This window comes from Delphinus delphis, chromosome X, assembly GCF_949987515.2.
Source record: "Delphinus delphis chromosome X, mDelDel1.2, whole genome shotgun sequence".
Lineage (NCBI taxonomy): Eukaryota > Metazoa > Chordata > Mammalia > Artiodactyla > Delphinidae > Delphinus > Delphinus delphis.
This window is the reverse complement of record NC_082704.1, coordinates 94,591,358-94,610,101: the sequence shown is the minus strand read 5'-3', so window position 1 is coordinate 94,610,101 and position 18,744 is coordinate 94,591,358. Positions and strand designations below refer to the sequence as shown.

The 18,744-nt window shown below is 41.7% G+C and overlaps 1 protein-coding gene across 3 annotated transcripts in view; it reads left to right on the top strand.

Moving 5' to 3' along the window:
- The window catches only part of CYBB (cytochrome b-245 beta chain), a 63,615-nt gene that overhangs the window by 1,030 nt on the left and 43,841 nt on the right, over positions 1–18,744 (top strand). For 2 of the 3 annotated variants that reach the window (XM_060002815.1, XM_060002813.1), the window contains exons 2-6: positions 1,187–1,282; positions 2,893–3,003; positions 12,212–12,296; positions 12,974–13,119; positions 15,721–15,911. In XM_060002815.1, the coding sequence (XP_059858798.1) occupies positions 1,187–1,282; positions 2,893–3,003; positions 12,212–12,296; positions 12,974–13,119; positions 15,721–15,911 (629 nt within the window). The remainder of the gene's footprint in view (positions 1–1,186; positions 1,283–2,892; positions 3,004–12,211; positions 12,297–12,973; positions 13,120–15,720; positions 15,912–18,744) is intronic. The other variant, XM_060002814.1, reaches the window with a different exon arrangement.

Sequence of the window (18,744 nt, the reverse complement as noted above, 5' to 3'; positions counted from 1 at the left end):
TCTAATGCAATACAGAATTGTTCTGAGGACTCCAAGCTGTTAAGTTGATTTCTTATCCCCATTTGAAGAACAGATTACTCCTTTAAAAAATAAGTTCAAGTATAAACACTTTTAGCTCTTACCACAGTTTTCCCAGGGAAGTGACCTCTGTCTAAATTATACACTCATGTACTTGAAAGTGAACCCACAGCTTGGAAGGCAAGAGTAAAAATGACAAGGTTAGGAAATGGAGAAGTGGTTTTAGTACCTTCTTCTTTATAAAGAGAGACTCTTCTCAAGCATCGAAGGACATCAAATAGCCTCAAAGCACAGTTAAGAACAGATTGCTACTGTGGAGCTGAAGGTGGAGGACTGGGTAGAGTCATCGTTTGATGCAATCAGTGCTTGGGATGAAATGAGCAGTCACAATCTAGAAGGATCTCCCTTTAAAAAAAAAAAAAATCTCATGCCTCTCATTCCCTCATTGATGCTGAATATTCCCTCTTTCAAAAGTGAAGCAGGGCTTCCCTGGTGGCGCAGTGGTTGAGAGTCCGCCTGCTGATGCAGGGGACACGGGTTCGTGCCCCGGTCCGGGAAGATCCCACATGCCGCAGAGCGGCTGGGCCCGTGAGCCATGGCCGCTGAGCCTGTGCGTCCGGAGCCTGTGCTCCGCAACGGGAGAGGCCACGACAGTGAGAAGCCCGCGTATCGCAAAAAAAAAAAAAATTAAAAAGTGAAGCAAAACTTATCAAGTAGAATTAAAGCCTTGTCATTTTAGCTGATGAGACCTCCACTAGCTGGGGCGGGATGCTGTGTGGCGGAGAGAGGTAATCACACCTGTGAGAATCAAACACAAAGTCCTGCTGGTGCAGAGGACAGTATAGGAACAGATTCCTTTCCCTTCTCTTTGTAAGAAGAGTCACCTGCTGTCATCTATCAATCTAAAAGGAGGAGAAAGAAAGGAGGGGAGATAGATAATAACTCGGCATACGGCCCAAGTAGTATAACAATCACGGGGGACAACACAGGGAGGAAAGGTTACTTACAGAGAAGTGTAGTGATACTCTTGCAGGAAGGAGCTGGCTTTGTAACCACCTTAATCAAAGGCTGTACTTGGGGAAGTCCTGACCTTGGTCTGACTCTAAACTGCTGTGAAATCTACCTGTTGAAACATGACAACTTCATGCAACCACTTCTGTTTGTGCAGCTGGTATGGCTGGGGATGAACGTCTTCCTCTTTGTCTGGTACTACCGGGTTTATGATATTCCAGATAAGTTCTTCTACACTCGAAAACTTCTTGGGGTAAGTAGAGGTTCCATCTCCCTCAGTATTGACTGGCTCCCATGTCTAATCAGAGATTCTTGTTCCTATTCCTTTTAACATTTTAAAGAAATATTCTGACCAACCCAAAGAGCACCATCGGCCTCACTCCCTCCATTGCAACCCCCTGGGCAAGAGTCTTTAGGCCTTCCAGTGTGGGACAGACAGAAGTGTGGCAGAGGGTCCCAGCAGCATCCTTCCCCTCCCAAGAACTACTGTGCTACTGTTTAGCTTGAAGGAGAAATCTAATACTGACTCCGGAATGGATGGGCAGGTTGGAAAGATCGATCCAGGGGTGACACAGGTGGCACAAGTGGGACTTCCTATATTCTCTAAATCATCCGATTCCTATTAACTTTTGTGCATGAAAAACCCTGCTCCTAATGACATGTTATGAAATACTCTTCAGGAAATAAGCCTCTCCCTACATATGGAGGCTTTGAGGAACCTGCCCAAAGATCACGTTCTTTGACTCGACTGGCAGAGCAAAGGCCCCTGACTTTTCTTGGGTCCAATAACATTCTCAGTTTCCTTGAACTGACAGGGCTCTTCTTCATCATAAATGAAAATAAGAAAATAAGTACAATTACGGCTGCCCCCAGAGGATATCATTTGTTACATCATACTGAAACCATTACTTAATAATACTAATTATAATATGTATTATACATCATATGCATAAATAATTATAACATATAATTACACTACATTATTATAATTGTTGTTAACTTATTCAGGTTGATGCTGAAAAGGATGATTTCCCTTTGCATTTTCCTCCTCCAAAATACGCAACTTCTTTAGGCATTACAAAGAACAATTATACCATACGAACTTAGTTACTGTTGAGGTTAGTCTATGTGCTAAGAAAATCTTTACAAAGACCTAATTTCTATACTGAACTCTAGTTAATGATATGCATGCTTAAATATTTAGGAGGAAGTAAACTGATATCTGCAACTTACTTGGAAATACATCAAAAATAAGATGCATTGATGGATGGATAGAGGGATGGGTAGATGGATGGAGAGGTGAATAGACATGTGCTAAAGCAACCATTGTAAAATGTAAAAGGTAGAATCTTGGAGATGAATCAACAGGTATTCATTGTGAAATTATTTCAAATTCTCTTTATGTTTGAAAATATTCATAATATTTATTTTAATCTGGCCCTTGCTCCCCACCCCAACATTTTATTCATTTATGATGAAGAAGAGCCCTGGCTCTAAAGGACCTTCCTTCCCAGATAACTTGATATCTCTTTTTTTTTTTTTTGCGTTACGCGGGCCTCTCACTGTTGTGGCCTCTCCCGTTGCGGAGCACAGGCTCCGGACGCGCAGGCTCAGCAGCCATGGCTCACGAGCCCAGCCGCTCTGCGGCATGTGGGATCTTCCCGCACCGGGGCACGAACCCACGTCCCCTGCATTGGCAGGCGGACTCTCAACCACTGCACCACCAGGGAAGCCCCTATAACTTGATATCTCTGGAGTGTGGGCCTCATGCTGGGAAGCCTGGGGGAGTGGGTGTAGGCAAGTGGGGCGGGCGGTGTCCTGGGCGCACAAGAGTCACCCTGCTTCTTATCCTGCCTTTTCCAGTCAGCGCTGGCACTGGCCAGGGCCCCTGCAGCCTGCCTGAATTTCAACTGCATGCTGATTCTGCTGCCAGTCTGTCGAAATCTACTGTCTTTCCTCAGGGGTTCCAGTGCGGTAAGAACCAACATTTACAAAGTTTGAGTTCCTCAGAATTTCGAAGGCCATCAAGCTCAATGCCGCCCCCCCCCCTTTTTTTTAACATCTTTATTGGAGTATAATTGCTTTGCAGTGGTGTGTTAGTTTCTGCTTTATAACAAAGTGAATCAGCTATACATATATATATATCCCCATATCTCCTCCCTTTTGCGTCTCCCTCCCACCCTCCCTATCCCACCCATCCAGGTGGTCACAAAGCACCGAGCTGATCTCCCTGTGCTATGTGGCTGCTTCCCACTAGCTATCTACTTTACGTTTGGTAGTGTATATATGTCCATGCCACTCTCTCACTTCATCCCAGCTTACCCTTCCCCTCCCCATGTCCTCAAGTCCATTCTCTAGTAGGTCTGTGTCTTTATTCCTGTCTCACCCCTATGTTCTTCAGAACCATTTTTTTCCCTTAGATTCCATATATATGTGTTAGCATACGGTATTTGTCTTTCTCTTTCTGACTTACTTCACTCTGTATGACAGACTCTAGGTCCATCCACCTCACTACAGATAACTCAATTTCGTTTCTTTTTATGGCTGAGTAATATTCCATTGTATATATGTGCCACATCTTCTTTATCCATTCATCTGTTGATGGACACGTAGGTTGCTTCCATGTCCTGGCTATTGTAAATAGAGCTGCAATGAACATTGTGGTACATGACTCTTTTTGAATTATGGTTTTCTCAGGGTATATATCCAGTGGTGGGATTGCTGGGTCATATGGTAGTTGTATTTTTAGTTTTTTGAGGAACCTCCATACTGTTCTCCATAGTGGCTGCACCAATAGGGAAAGCAAACCAAGAGTTTGTGAGGATTCCAACCTCTGTACAATATTCACAAGCCAAGCAATGCTTGATTCTCTAGTTTATTTTTATATTATTTGTTGGTGGAGCTCCTTGGGATAGCCATTTAACCTGGAACAGACATTAAAAACAAACAAACAAAAAGTAAACAACAACCAATCAACATATACCTCAACAATAGCAATAAAGTACATATGCATGTACACACACAGACATACATCATATGACATATGTATATGTATATAAGCAGAGATTTATGAGACTGACGTGAAATTTGGGAATTAATCTCACAGTGCCATGTTTCTCAAAATTTTTAAGTCAGAGAAAATCTCTTTTGTGGATAATATCCAAAGAAGATGGGATCAATGAGCTATGAGTCACTATGTAATGAATGTGACAGGTGTTATGTCCATGGAATTGAGGAGTTCAGAGCTTTCTAAATGCCCGGAGTCTTTCACCCTCACTTCAACAATCCAGAGAGCCCCTAATATACTATGCTAGAAGAAAAAAATGATTATGTAGGAAGAGCTTTTGTAATCTATAAAATGGTATACGAATTTCTTATTGATATTGTTATACAAAGATGAGAAAAGAGGAACTTGGAATCTGCACATGTACTCAAATTAATACGATACAAAGCAAAATATGATGGGTCCCACAAAATGTTACAAATAAGGAGCTACAGGGAATCCATCAAAGGAGGGGGAAATTATATCAGGTGGCGCAGGGGATGGAAAAAGGCTTCTTAGAGAAGGTGGCATCAGATATGGGCATATAAGGATAAAATAAGCCTGTACGAGATATAAAGGAGAGAGAAAGACATTCTACATGGAGAAAACGGTATGGGCAAAAGCACAGGGAATGGTGAGGAAATCATATCCTTGAAAGTCCTGTGTGATCATGACTTGTGGCTTCTCTTTGGATGTGTTTGCCATTCCTGACCACACCATAGAGGGCAGCTCTTCCAAAGTTAGGGACTGATACCCTAGTGGGACCCATTCCACTGCCCATTAGTGACTAGTAGCCTCTCTTTTTCCTTTTAATAAGATGTTCTTTTTATATTAACTAGCTTTTTAAAAAATTACCTATTAAGTAGAGGTCATTTATAGTGGAGAGAAGCAAGCAATCTACTTTGATGGGAGTGTAGGGATTTTAAAGGGTAGGTGTCTGAGGTCAGGCTGGAGCTTTGCTGGTAAACTAGGACCTTAAATATATAGCTGAGATGTTAATACTTAACTGGTAATCGAAGACCAAGTGGGTGAAGGAAAGTGATCTAAACTGCCAATAACAAAACTTGCCTTGAGCTCTGCCTCATTTTCTCTAGTCTTACTAAATTCACATCGATCCTAAGGAGATTCTTTTTCTTTGAGAACTATACAATACTTGATTTACTAATATAGGGTTAGCAGGCTACAACTAACAGTAGACATTGATTACAAGGATTTCCGAAATCATCTTTTTAACCTAAGAAACCACAGAGGCAGAATTCCATTTGATTGAAAAGTTTTCTTTTTTTTAAATTGAAGTATAGTTGATTTACAATGTTGTGTTAATTTATGCTGTACACCAAATTGACTCAGTTATTCATATATATACATTCTTTTTATATTCTTTTCCATTACAGTTTATCACAGGACATTGAATATAGTTTCCTGTGCTATACAGTAGGACCTTGTTGTTCATCCATTGTATATGTAATAGTTTGCATCTACTAACCCCAAACTCCCTCACACCGCTCCCCCTTGGCAACCACAGGTCTGTTCTCTCTGTTCTCTCTGTGAGTCTGTTTGTGCTTCGTAGATAGGTTCAGCTGTGTCATATTTCAGATTCCACATATAAGTTATATCCTATGGTATTTGTCTTTATTTCTGACCTACTTCACTTAGTATGATCATCTCTGGGTCCATCCATGTTGCTGGAAATGGCATTATTCCATTCTTTTTATGGCTGAGTAGTATTCCATCGTATATATGTACCACATCTTCTTTATCCGTTCATCTGTTGATGGACATTTAGGTTGTTTCCATGTCTTGGCTCTTGTGAATAGTGCTGCTATGAACGTTGGGGTGCATGTATCTTTTTGAATTAGAGTTTTGTCCGGATATATGCCCAGGAGTGGGATTGCTGGATCATAGGGTAATTGCAAAGTTTTATTGATGAACCACCTGTAAAGTACAACATCTGGTATATTGCAGGTGCCCAATGAACATTTGCTAAATGAAGTTCGGGGACTGTAGTTTTTTTATTCTCCCCCCACCCCCTGTTCAAATACTTTCTATTTAGAGGAAGTAAACCCTGAGAAACAGGCAGTGTTTTCGCCAGGACAGCCTGTTAAGAAATCCTTGTTACCCCACAGGCCCAAATTGCGATGCCGTTGCGTGGCCATGCCCCATGAGTGGCACATGTTGTAATGGCCACTTTTAGGCTTCCTGTGGCCTAAAAGGAGGGAAGATCCTCATGAGGGTCTCTAAAGACAGGGTGAAATGAGGCTGCTCTTCAAATTGCAGAGACACTCAACTCTCTAACCAGAGAGACCTGTATGTCAAAGAAAATATTTTTAAAAATTAGCAGCAAGTAAGATTCTTTTACAGATGGGGTGTGTCCCTCCTCCAGATTTCCCAATCTGAAATGTTAACTGGGCAAAGAACCTTCTATTCTGATTGGGATTAAAATGAGTACACATGCTGTGACTAATGTTGGAAATTATAACACCTGCCACTTATTGAGTCTTCCTGGACCTCACCTCGTGAAATCTGCATGTCAGACCAGTGAGGTGGGGATGAAATTCATTGGGAGTGTTGGGATTCCAGCCCAGGTGCTTGTGCCTCCAGAGCCTCTTCACTTTCCTACATGCCACCTAAACTCAAAACTCTCTTGTGGCTGGGCCCGTGAGCCATGGCCGCTGAGCCTGCGCGTCCAGAGCCTGTGCTCCGCAACGGGAGAGGCCACAACAGTGAGAGGCCCGCATACCGCAAAAACAACAAAAAACAAAAAACAAAAAAAACTCTCTTGTGGTGGTCCTACGGTCTTAGAAAGGCCATCATGTATATATGAATATTTGGGCAGGCTGAATAACCTAGGCTAGAAGTGACAGGGGTGTTGTAACTTCAAGGATTTATTAGTAGGCCTTTATGCAAACTTAACAGTCACGGAACTGGAGAAAGAAAGAAAACCACAGGGTTGGCCCACCCCAGGAAAACTAGGGGTAAAGACTCTGAGCCTGCTCTGTCGAGGGAAATGGGGAATGGTGGGACTCAGCATACAAAGTCCCCAAAGAAGCCTTAATAACCTCAACTTGGATGGAAGTTCTAGTCTGAAGATCAGAAAGAAACAGGAAGGCAAGAGAGTGAGCTCTTTTCTCTAACCTTATATAGCCTGGGGGTCAGAGGCCCTCGATATAGCTCTATATCTGACCATGTGGTCCAGGGCAAGGCTCTTGGACTTCCTGTCTCATAGTTGTTGTTTTTCTTTTTGTTGTTGTTTTTAGCTAAAAAGCAGGTGAGATAATGCAAGTGTAAGAATGAATATGAATGATATTCTAAAAGTGTGTTAATGGACTAAGCCTGTCAACTAATGAGTTGTCAGTTAACAAATATTTGTTGAGTGCCAACTATATGCTAAGCACAGAGGACGTAGAGTGAGTAGAGAGTAAGACATGGATGAGCCATGAGCTCAGGGAGCTTAGAGTTTTATGGAAGAGATAGAAGATAAACATGTAATTTCAAAATTATAGGCAGTGCTGTACAAATCCAGTGGTGTTCTTCGTATTTATCACATATTCTACTGCCACCAGGTTTCAACATTACTGTCAGTTTCTTTGCCTGAGTTCTGTAGATTCAAGGCTGGCTTTTGCGATTTCTCTCAAACTGCATATAAATATCTAATTCAAATTCATTCATGGCACCTGTGGTGAGACCAGGTGTACATAAAATAGAACTTTAAAGTTTCCATAACACTCATGTTACAGAAGCTAATGTTTTGCCCCATTAAATATGCACTTCTTTGTTCCATTTCTCAATGCTTTGAATTTTTTTGCTCTCACAGTTTGAATCGAGCATAGCAAGCTGCCGAGATAACTCAATAATCTCCCTTGCACTTGAATGTTAGCTTATTGAGATTGGGCAAGGCTCTAGTTGACAGTAACAGAGGAACTTCCCTTTAGAAGTCAATGGCAAAAAGAAGAGCAGTTGTTCGGTGAGGAAGCTGTTGTGCATGATGGCAGCTTGGGTAATTGGTAGGTGGCTGGCGGTAATTCACAAGTGACTCAAAAGCATAAAAATGGTTTCTGCATGGTAGGGAGGGAGAAAAAAGCCCTGCGCAGTCACAGGCAGCAAAGCCCTCCTTTCTACCCCACCCAGCCATCTTGCCACCTTGTCAGGAAATGATGAGGAAATTATATCTGGAAGCCCCGTATAATCATGGCTTACGGCTTCTCTTTGCATGTGTTTGCCATTCCTGACCACACTATAGAGGGTGGCTTGGAAAAATGAGGGATTGGTGCCCTGGTAGGACCTTAGTTAGTTCTACTAACTCATTAGTGACTAAGAGTCTCCCTTTTTTCTTCTAATAAAATGTATGTATTTCATACTAAATAGCATTTTTTTAAAACCACCTATTAAGATCAGACTATTACTGAATGGACCTTGTGTTTCCCAAGCACATCTCTCCATTTTTCTGGCACTCAGTTAACTTTTCTCTAACAGTTTGTTGCTCAAGCTGATAAGAGACATTGAAATCTATTGTTTCATATTTTTGATGATCCATGTTGATGATGATAAGGGTAGAACTATGGAGACAGTGTAGAGATCATGAGGAAACCACATTCCTTTCCTTCAAATTCAGCATGCAGGAGCAAGTATCTTTTCCCCCAAAAGTTTCAAAACAATTTGTCTGGAAGTAGAAAAGAAAATCGTTTGGCATGTATAGATATGTGGGTAAATACATCTCTATAGGTTTAGAATAATTGTCTTGGGTTCTAGGACAGTGAAAATGTCATTTAACCAAATAGTTATGTAAGGATTGTTAAAGATACATGATATATTGCTCTGCACACAGGATGCTTACCCTCTAGCTGGGGAGCCATGCCATACTAGCTGAAAAGTTAAATAACGATACCAAAAAAAAAGCGAGTGTTTATTAAATACCTCTCAATGAATCTATGAAACAGACCTACAAGGGAATAATTATGATAAATATATAGGTGAGAAAGCTGGAAACTGAGCATATTGTTCAATGTCACACAGCTAGGTGGTAGGGCTGGGGTCCAGCACAGATATATCTGATGGCAAATTGCTTTCTGACCCTACTAATTCCCATTCTCTCATTCTTGGGACTCCAATTGCGTCTATCACTCCAATGAGGACTGTATTAAATGATCTACTTCTGTGTAACAAATTTCCACAAACTTAGAGGCTTAAAGCAACTCCCGTTTACTAGTTCACAGCTGTGCAGAAGTCCAGCATCCTGCTTGCTCAGGGTGTCACAAAGCTGACATCAAGGCGTCAACTGGGCTGAATACTCATATGCAGACTCTGGGTAAAATCTTCCAAGCTCATTCTTGTTGGCAAAATCCAGTCCCTGGCAGCTGCAGGACTAAGGTCCCTGTCTCCTGCTGACAGTTACTCTGGGGCTGCTCTCAGATCCGAGGTGTATTCCTTGCCATGTGGCCCCTTCCATCTTCAAGCCAGCAGCAGCGTATCAAATACTTCTTGCACCTAAGATTTCTGACTGTTAGAGTCAGATTTAAAGGGCTCGTGTGATTGGGTCAGGCCCACCCAGATCATCTCTCTCTTAAGGTCAGTTTGGGATTTTAATTACCTCTGCAAAATCCCTTTTTCCATATAATGTAACGAAATCACAGGCGTGTCATCCTATCATAGTTATAGGTCAGGTCTCACCCGCACTCAAGGGGAGGAGATTATATAAGGTCATTGGGGAACATCTTACAATTCTGCCTACCACAAGGACTCTACGAAGCTGTGGAGGAACCTAGCAATCAGGAAAAAGATATTTCCTTAACACTGTAAAAACTACAAAGGAGTAAAACAATGTACGGTGCTTGAAATAAACACAAAAGACAATGAGGCTATAAAAGAAAACAGGACAGTCAATTCTTCACCCACAGAAGTGTAAAAGAAGTGATTTCAACCAGGAAACCCTTATTTTGAGAGCCCGAGTCACCGGTGAACAGGTTGTTGTAGCTGCTGCTGGTAGGGTTCCACCCGTATTCCCTCTGCACTGTCAGTTCCAGTACATGGGGCAGCTGTCTTCTGCCAGCTCAGGTCATTCTCTGCCTGAGGATTTTCTTTCAGCCCTCTCCTGGGACAAGCCGGAAATGCCAGGGAGTTGATGCCCTGGGAAGAGCCCTCAGCCAATGATGGATAGGAGTTGGTAGAGACTACCCAAGTTTCCTAACCCCTCAGGTAACAAACCTCTGGGGGCGTATCCTACACAGTCTCCCAGAGTTCCCTGATCGGAGAGCCCGCTGATAAGATATGGTAGTGGTAGTTGATGTGCTAATACACCCTTTATTGGTTTCCTTCCCTTCCCAAACTTACTCCCTCTAACCTCACTTTCCAGATAGAGTACTTTCACTTAACTTCTTGTCTTGGTTTTTAGACATGTAGAATAACAGTGACTGTATCTTTACATTTGGTTTGATGGAAAAGGGAATGAACCTTAAAGACAAATCGTCCTGGATCCCAGCCAATGTGAGAGTTAGCTTTAGTTTTGTTATCTGTAAAATAAGGACAGTAATGCTTATCTGGTTACATTAAATGAGGCAATGATTATGGGTAAACTGCCTGGCTCACAGAAGTCACTCAATAAAGCCTAAATGTTTTTTCCTTTCTCTGAAGTCTTCAGTGTCTTCCTTACTGGTATTTCTGCAGTTCCAGGAACCTGCTTTCATGATCCAAACAGCCTGCCCTCCCTAGATGTAGCTAACTCAGAGGTAGTGGAGTAAGCACAATTTTCTATGCAATTCTATTTTTTCTATAAAACCAGAACATTTTATTAAAAATAAATAAGCCAAATATTTAACACCTGTATATTGACATTGAATATGTTTGGAACCAGGTATTTAAAATACCTGAGCTTTTTGTTTTGTTTTGGGGGTTTTTTGCACTTCACTCTGTTCTCCTTAGAAGTTTTCTGAATCTCTATGGCAGTACATCTAGCCTTGGAAACAAAGCATCCAGAGCGAGCACTTGACCACTTTTCAGAGAACAAAGCTCTGTCTGATTCAACCAGAAACCAGGTTTTGTTTTGTTTTTTTCCTCTACTTTGGGCATTGACATGACTCCAGATTCAAACCCACATCTTCTAACATATGTCGGTAGGACAATTACACTAACCAGTTGACCAAAATGCCATTTTAATGCCAAGGTAATCATAAAAGGTATGAAATATCAGAATGTTGATATCTCTGGCATCAGAGAGCCTGGGTTTAGACCTCAGCTCTGTCACTTATTAACTATGCAACCTAAGGGAAGGTAACTTCTCTATGCCTTTGTTTCCTCATCTGTCATGTGGTGATAATAATGGTACCTCCCACATAGGATTAATGTAAGAATGAAATGAGTCGATGCATGTAAAACACTTAAAGCAACTCCTAGGGACTTCCCTGGCGGTCCAGTGGTTAAGACTCTGCACTTCCACTGCAGGGGGTGCAGGTCCGATCCCTGGTCAGGGAACTAAGATCCTGCGTGCTGCACAGTGCGGTCAAAAATTTTAAAAACAATAAAAAAAAAAAACACTTAAAGCAGCTCCTTGCACAAGTTCTTTGTAAGCACTATTATAATTTTTGCTATGATTATTTTGTTAATGATCTCCCTTGTTATGTTGTCTCTATCAACATATGCAGGTGGACACTTTTTTTCTCCTCTCATAGTGTCTATGTCCTGGAAGGGTGCTCTTCTAAAACTATTCACTTGTTCTAGAACTGTTCACTTGTCTGTATCCCCATGGACTTTCAGGTCTTTGAGGGCAGCCCTGTCCTTTTAAAATTTCTATATCCCCTCGTTATTAAATAAATTAATCTGAACTAGAAACTATGTAGTTAGATGTTTTCTGTCCAAATTCATATTTTATACAATTAAGCAATGGATTCCATGAGAGGCTTTTTATGTTAATAGTACGAGAACCTAAAACATTGGTTAAGCCAGCCTTGCCACTTATTGGCTGTTTGACCTTGGGAAGATGACTACATCTATCTGAGCCTCAGTGTTCTCATCTGTCAAATGGGTAGAATGATGTAGTTTTTAGGGTGGTCATAAGAATTAAATGAGATGATATGTGTCTAATGCCTGGCACAGAGAAAACTTTCTTGTTAACAATTACGATTTCATTCTTTCCCCTTTAATCCAAAGTGCTGCTCAACAAGAATTCGAAGACAACTGGACAGGAACCTCACCTTTCATAAAATGGTGGCGTGGATGATCGCACTTCACACTGGTATGTTCATTAAGATATTTGAGATTGCAAAGGAAACTTGGAACCAGAGTGTTCCCTCTAAGATATTTTTAAAATAAGGGATCAGCCTTTGCAGGTAGATTAGGTGGTGATTGGATGTGTACTTTTTGAATGAGTTCTATGAAAAAATATTCACCCCTCTTTCTGCCATCCCAACACTAGGATTTATTCCTTCAGGTCTTAAAACTTTTTCCCCTTAGACTCTTCTGATAAAATCCCAGTGTATTCACCCTTTTACACACTTTTTAACATCAAAATTGTTTGTTAGTCCACATATGAGAGCTTTTATTCATTCATCTTTTAAATACTTGGTTGAACGTGTAGATTCATGGATTTCTTGCAATAATCCTACAAGGGCCATAGCCCATAAGTTGGGAATTTCTTAAGATAGCCTTTATTAGCTAAACACTTTCTTTTTATTATTGTTTTTATATATATATATATATATACACATATGTATATATGATAGTATTCATGTGTTTATGTATATTTTGTGTTATTATTATAATTATTAAGGTGGTGGTGGTGGTGTAAGAAGGGATCCTTATCAAATCTCCACTAACTTATCGTAGAGTCAGGGGCTGCAGCCAGAAACGCAGCTACAAATAAAATTGTACACACACTTCACCCTCTTTGTTTCTCTTCTGTGCCCTCTTCAGCGATTCACACCATTGCACACCTATTTAATGTGGAGTGGTGTGTCAATGCCCGAGTCAACAATTCTGACCCTTATTCAATAGCACTCTCTGACATTGGAGATAAGCCTGGTGAAACTTACCTCAATTTTGCTCGACAGAGAATTAAGGTAAGCCTCTTATTTCCTGATTCAGATGTTCTGTAGACATTAAAACTGAGGATTAGATTTCAGTGAGTGAAGAATTCTACTTGATCAGAACAATGACAAAAGTTGACTATCAGAGGGACAATTCTGTAGGTTCTAAGAATGTGGCCACAGAGAAAATGTCTCCCACACTCCTGATCCCATATGTAGAGGGTCACCAGATGTTCTCCAGTTTCTTAAAGTCACCTATCAGAATGTGTATACGTGGAGCCTGGAGTAACACAGGCTTATCCATGGCAATGCCCAACAGTCAAAGAAAGCCAGGAACATAGTCTAGTCAAACAAAGTTGGGTTTATTACTTACTGCAGCAAAGAGACCTCACACTATGAGGAAGTCGGGGCATCTCAGGAGGGTGTTGAGAAAGGCTTGCTGTGGGACTTGTGTTAGATGATTCAGGAGGGGTTTCAGGAAGCAAGCATTTCCTCTGGATCAGGTATGGTCAGGAATTGGGGACAGTTCCAGCGTTGGGTATCTTAATAATTTTTTTTCTAGGAGGCAGAAGAATGGGGTTAAATCTGTAATAGGTCAAGAAGCAGCAGTCACCCATGTTTTTGTCTTGGCTCAGATAAGATTTCAGAGTGGTCTCGTTTTTGTGTCAGTCCATCACAGTGACAGAATGACCTTGTCTGATGTTGGTGTTCTATGAACTTGTTTATGTGAAATAGGGAACCCTCTGGCTGAGGTGTTAATACCAGGTCAGCCACCAGCTGACATCTGTCAGCAATGCATTTCCTCTTTCTTGCCTACAACATCTGAGGGGTGGCCTGTGTCTGCTAATTGCTCCAGGGGCAGCCATCTGGGGAATCGTCAGGCAAGGACTTTTTCCCTTCCAGCAGCTGCTGAGGCTTTCTACACTCAGAGGGAGAAGCTCTAAGTCATCTTCATGTGCCCAGTGGTTTGGGAGGATAGCCGAATCACATCACTCACTATACACCGAATTCCAAACATGTTTCCTTGTCTGTTTAGAATAGATTACAAGAAAAGTTCCATGATTTTGTAGAAATAATTATCCTCAGGCTGATATAAAAAAGTGTGCCTGGTCTATCTAGGGACAGAATTAAACCACATCAAATAAAATAGAAATTATTTTTCTATAATGTCTTGGATAATTTTTCTTTTACTTGTTCATTGTACAATGATACGTAAGGGTGGCAGTGTGAACATATCGAGTGAGCTGACACTGCAGTGCTGTGCCCAGATCTCTTCAGATCACTTTCACTATGTCTGCGCTCCCCTACCCTTCTGTGTGCTTTCACTTTCAATTTCCTCTATTTGCTTTTGCTCCTCAAAGGACTGCCCTGGGGCTACTGGAGTCCCTTTGCCCAAAGTCCCTTTGCCCATATCTGAAAGGGCCTGGATAGCTATCTCGCTGAGCAGCTCTTAACCAATAACTGATGGGTGCAGACCATGAAAACCCAGCTTCCTTGCCTTGAGTCAGGATAAACTCTAAGGTGTAATTTACCCTCCACAGTTCCCCTGCAGCATCAGGCTGAAGATTTGGCCCGAGATCGTCCTCTTACCTGACTTGTTCCTCTTTCCTATCCTATGAACCATCCCCTTACCAGCTTCTTCTGGAGCACATTCTTTCTAAATCCTCATCTCAGGATCTGCTTTGGAGGAACGCAGCCTAAGATGTTAGGCATGCACAGAATACATTTACAAGCTAAGCACTATGACACTTTTCAAATCAAAGGGAGAAAGAGCTTCAGAGCCTTTTAGGACATATAGTTGATACTTTATTTGATACTCCCTTAGAACTCTTTCTGTGTATCAACTGATATTTCCTATGATACCTCAACCATGTAAGACTTTTTTTTTTTAACATCTTTATTGGAGTATAATTGCTTTGCAGTGGTGTGTTAGTTTCTGCTTTATAACAAAGTGAATCAGCTATACATATACATATATCCCCATATCTCCTCCCTTTTGCGTCTCCCTCCCACCCTCCCTATCCCACCCGTCCAGGTGGTCACAAAGCACCGAGCTGATCTCCCTGTGCTATGCGGCTGCTTCCCACTAGCTATCTACCTTACATTTTGTAGTGTATATATGTCCATGCCTCTCTCTCGCTTTGTCACAGCTTACCCTTCCCCCTCCCCATATCCTCAAGTCCATTCTCTAGTAGGTCTGTGTCTTTATTCCCGTCTTACCCCTAGGTTCTTCATGACCATTTTTTTTCTTAGATTCCATATATATGTGTTAGCATACGGTATGTGTCTTTCTCTTTCTGACTTACTTCACTCTGTATGACCGACTCTAGGTCCATCCACCTCACTACAAATAACTCAATTTCGTTTCTTTTTATGGCTGAGTAATATTCCATTGTATATACGGAGATGGAAACAACCTAAGTGTCCATCATCGGATGAATGGGTAAAGAAGATGTAAGACTTTTTTAAATTTGGAAATATCTATTCCAATTCTATACCACTCTGTTGGGGGGATGGTTAGGATAATCTAAAGGGGGGATGAAAATGCCTATTGCCTTATTCACTGGACACTTTATAAATAGGTAGCCCTGCTTTTGAGAGCCTACAAATAATGTGTGTGTGTGTGTTTTACAGAATCCTGAAGGAGGCCTGTACGTGGCTGTGACTCGGTTGGCAGGCATCACTGGAGTTGTCATCACACTCTGCCTCATATTAATTATCACCTCCTCCACCAAAACCATCAGGAGGTCTTACTTTGAAGTGTTTTGGTACACACACCATCTCTTTGTGATCTTCTTCATTGGTCTCGCCATCCATGGAGCTGAGTGAGTATTTAAACTCCAAGACCAAGAATTTTATGTCCCTCAGTTTCCAGATGTGATGCTCTGTTAGAGGCACAGTGACCTCCCTGTCTTTGTGTGACCTTAGCCTGTCTGCTGAGGAAATATGAGGGGAAAACAGAAGTCACTTTGATAGAAACCACTCAGCACCACTTTAGTTTCTGGTACCCGACTCATAACTATTCATAGTGCGGTTATTTATAGCAAGCTGGAAAAATACACCAAAGTTTTGAATATCTTTGCAAGCGTATAGAAAGCACGCTGAGAGTGCTGGCAGGGTCTTGGATGTCTCCAATGATGTTTCCTGTGGCTTAATCCCTAGAAAATTAGACTAGCTCCCAAACCAGAGAGGTTAATGATTAATCAGGTGAAAGGGTTTGCTGTCGTTCAATGAGTTTTTTGTTTGTTTAATTTTATTTATTTTTGGCTATGTTGGGTCTTCGTTGCTGCACGTGGGCTTTCTCTAGTTGTGGCGATCGGGAGCGACTCTTCCTTGCAGTGTGCGGGCTTCTCATTGCAGTCGGTGGCTTCTCTCGTTGTGGAGCACGGGCTGTAGGGCTCAGGGCTTCAGTAGTTGTGGCTCACGGGCTCTAGAGCGCAAGCTCAGTAGTTGTGGTACACGGACTTAGTTGCTCCACGGCATGTGGGATCTTCCTGGACCAGGGCTCGAACCCGTGTCCCCTGAATTGGCAGGCAGATTCTTATCCACTGAGCCTCCAGGGAAGTCCCCGTTCAATGAGTTTTGATTCAACCCAATCATTCACTGATTGCCTACTGTGTATGAGGACCTATCTCAGGCACTGTGGGGAATACTAGAAGGAGAAATACATGGTTATTGCCTTCAAGCATCCTAACATAATAAGGGGGAAAGCTAGCTTCTACTGAGCATTTGTTACAGACATGAAATGTTTCTTTTAATTTCCAAAAGGTAGAGATGCCCTTACTATCCCCATTTCCAGGGGAAATTGTAGACAAGGAAACAGACCAAAAAAGGTAAAGTGTGTAGCCAAGCCACTACCAGTTTATCCGTGGCATAGCTGGGGTTGGAGACCGAATGGGCTAAGGCAGGCCATGATGAATGCTCTCATAGAGACACACGGTGCCTGGATGTGTGGCTGGGAGAGTTTGCCTTATTGGGACCCTTCTTTCATACCAGGCTTCCTTTTTCTACTCTTTCACACTAGCTGATTCTCCCACCTGCACGCAAAAAGCAGACCTGGGAAGTTCCCCGGTGGGTATGGGGCTCCAGATAACTAAGGGTGGAGGAAGTAGGTGTCAAGGCTCAATGACTCTGGTCTGAGTCAAGTCAGCCTAGAAGTGGCTGAGACCTAAAAAGGGGAAGAGTGGAGAGAAGCAGCCTGTGGCAACCCCTCATGTGCATTCTTTTTTTAAATTTATTTTATTGAAGTATAGTTGATGTACAATGTTATGTTAGTTTCAGGTGTACAGCAAAGTGACTCAGTTATACATATCCATTCTTTTTCATATTCTTTTCCATTATAGGTTAGTACAGGATACTGAATATTGTTCCCTGTCCTCAAGTGCATTCTTGATCAACTTGCTGACCCTGACGCCTGGTCATCTCTTTCTAAGCACTGAAAAATCTGTGTAGACAAAGACTCTCTTAACTCTCCTAAAAGCATTTGAGTATCTTTAAATGGGACTCGGTCATCATCCAGCTGTTTCAGAAAATCCTAGAGAAAAAAAAACAAAACTGAATTTCTTCCCCTCTCTAGCTTAGTAATTCCACCACTTTACGTTTGTATAGTTTCATAGATATGTATTTTCCTCTGGAGCCGGCAGAGGAGATATATGTACCCCGTTCTCCATCTGAGGAGAATCTGCTACTTATGCTGGTGGGCTGGTTGCTCGGTCTCCTGGCTAGGTAGCAGCTGAACTGGGATTAAAACTGACTTCCGGTCCTGGCATTGAGAAGAGAAGGAGAAAATCCGATTTTTTTTCTATCACTTACTCCCCAAGTAAACTTGAACATTAAGAACTTTAATAGTTATCATTTGTTGGACGCTGACTTTGTGTCTGGCGTTTTATATGCATCATGCCAGTTGATTACTAAAACGAACTTTTAATGAGGCACTTATACCTATCTTATAGCTGAAGAAACTGAGGCTCAAAAGAAGTTAAATAACTTGCCTAAGGCCACCAAATTAGCAAGGGGTGGACGCGGGATGTGAAACCAAGGCTGTCTGGCTTGGGTCCAGAATTGCTTTCACCAAATCATTCTGCTTCTAGTTACCTGGTCTCTCTAAGCCTTGGTGTCCTCATACATAAAATGAGAGTACTAATACTTACATTTCAGGCCTGTTATGAGAATTACCTGAAATAATTTGTGTACAGTGGCTTTCCCAGGCTTGGCATGTGATAGATGCTCAATACATGGTAATTCTCTTCCCCAAGACCTAGGGATAGAAAGCGATGGTTAATGACCTTGAATTAAAACATCCTCTGAATATACCAACTGGCATAATAAATTTTAGGTCCCCCAAACAAACTTTTAGGTCCCCCAAGCAAAGGGCCTTCTGTGTCTCTTCTTATTATATATTCTGAAGACCTTGTCATTTATGTTCCTTCAGGTCAGGGACATGACTTAACTTTGTGCCTCCCTCCCTCTGTTCCCACTCAACCTGCATTGTCTTATGTTTTAGTAGTTGCTCAATTAATATTTATTGAATTGAAGTGAATGGGCTCCGAGCACTTCAAGGGACACACCAGCAGCATTGATGTCTGTGAGAATGGCATAATCTCTACAAAATTAAGTCGTCTTGAGTGGATTTCAACGTTTTGGTTGAATTTAGACAAT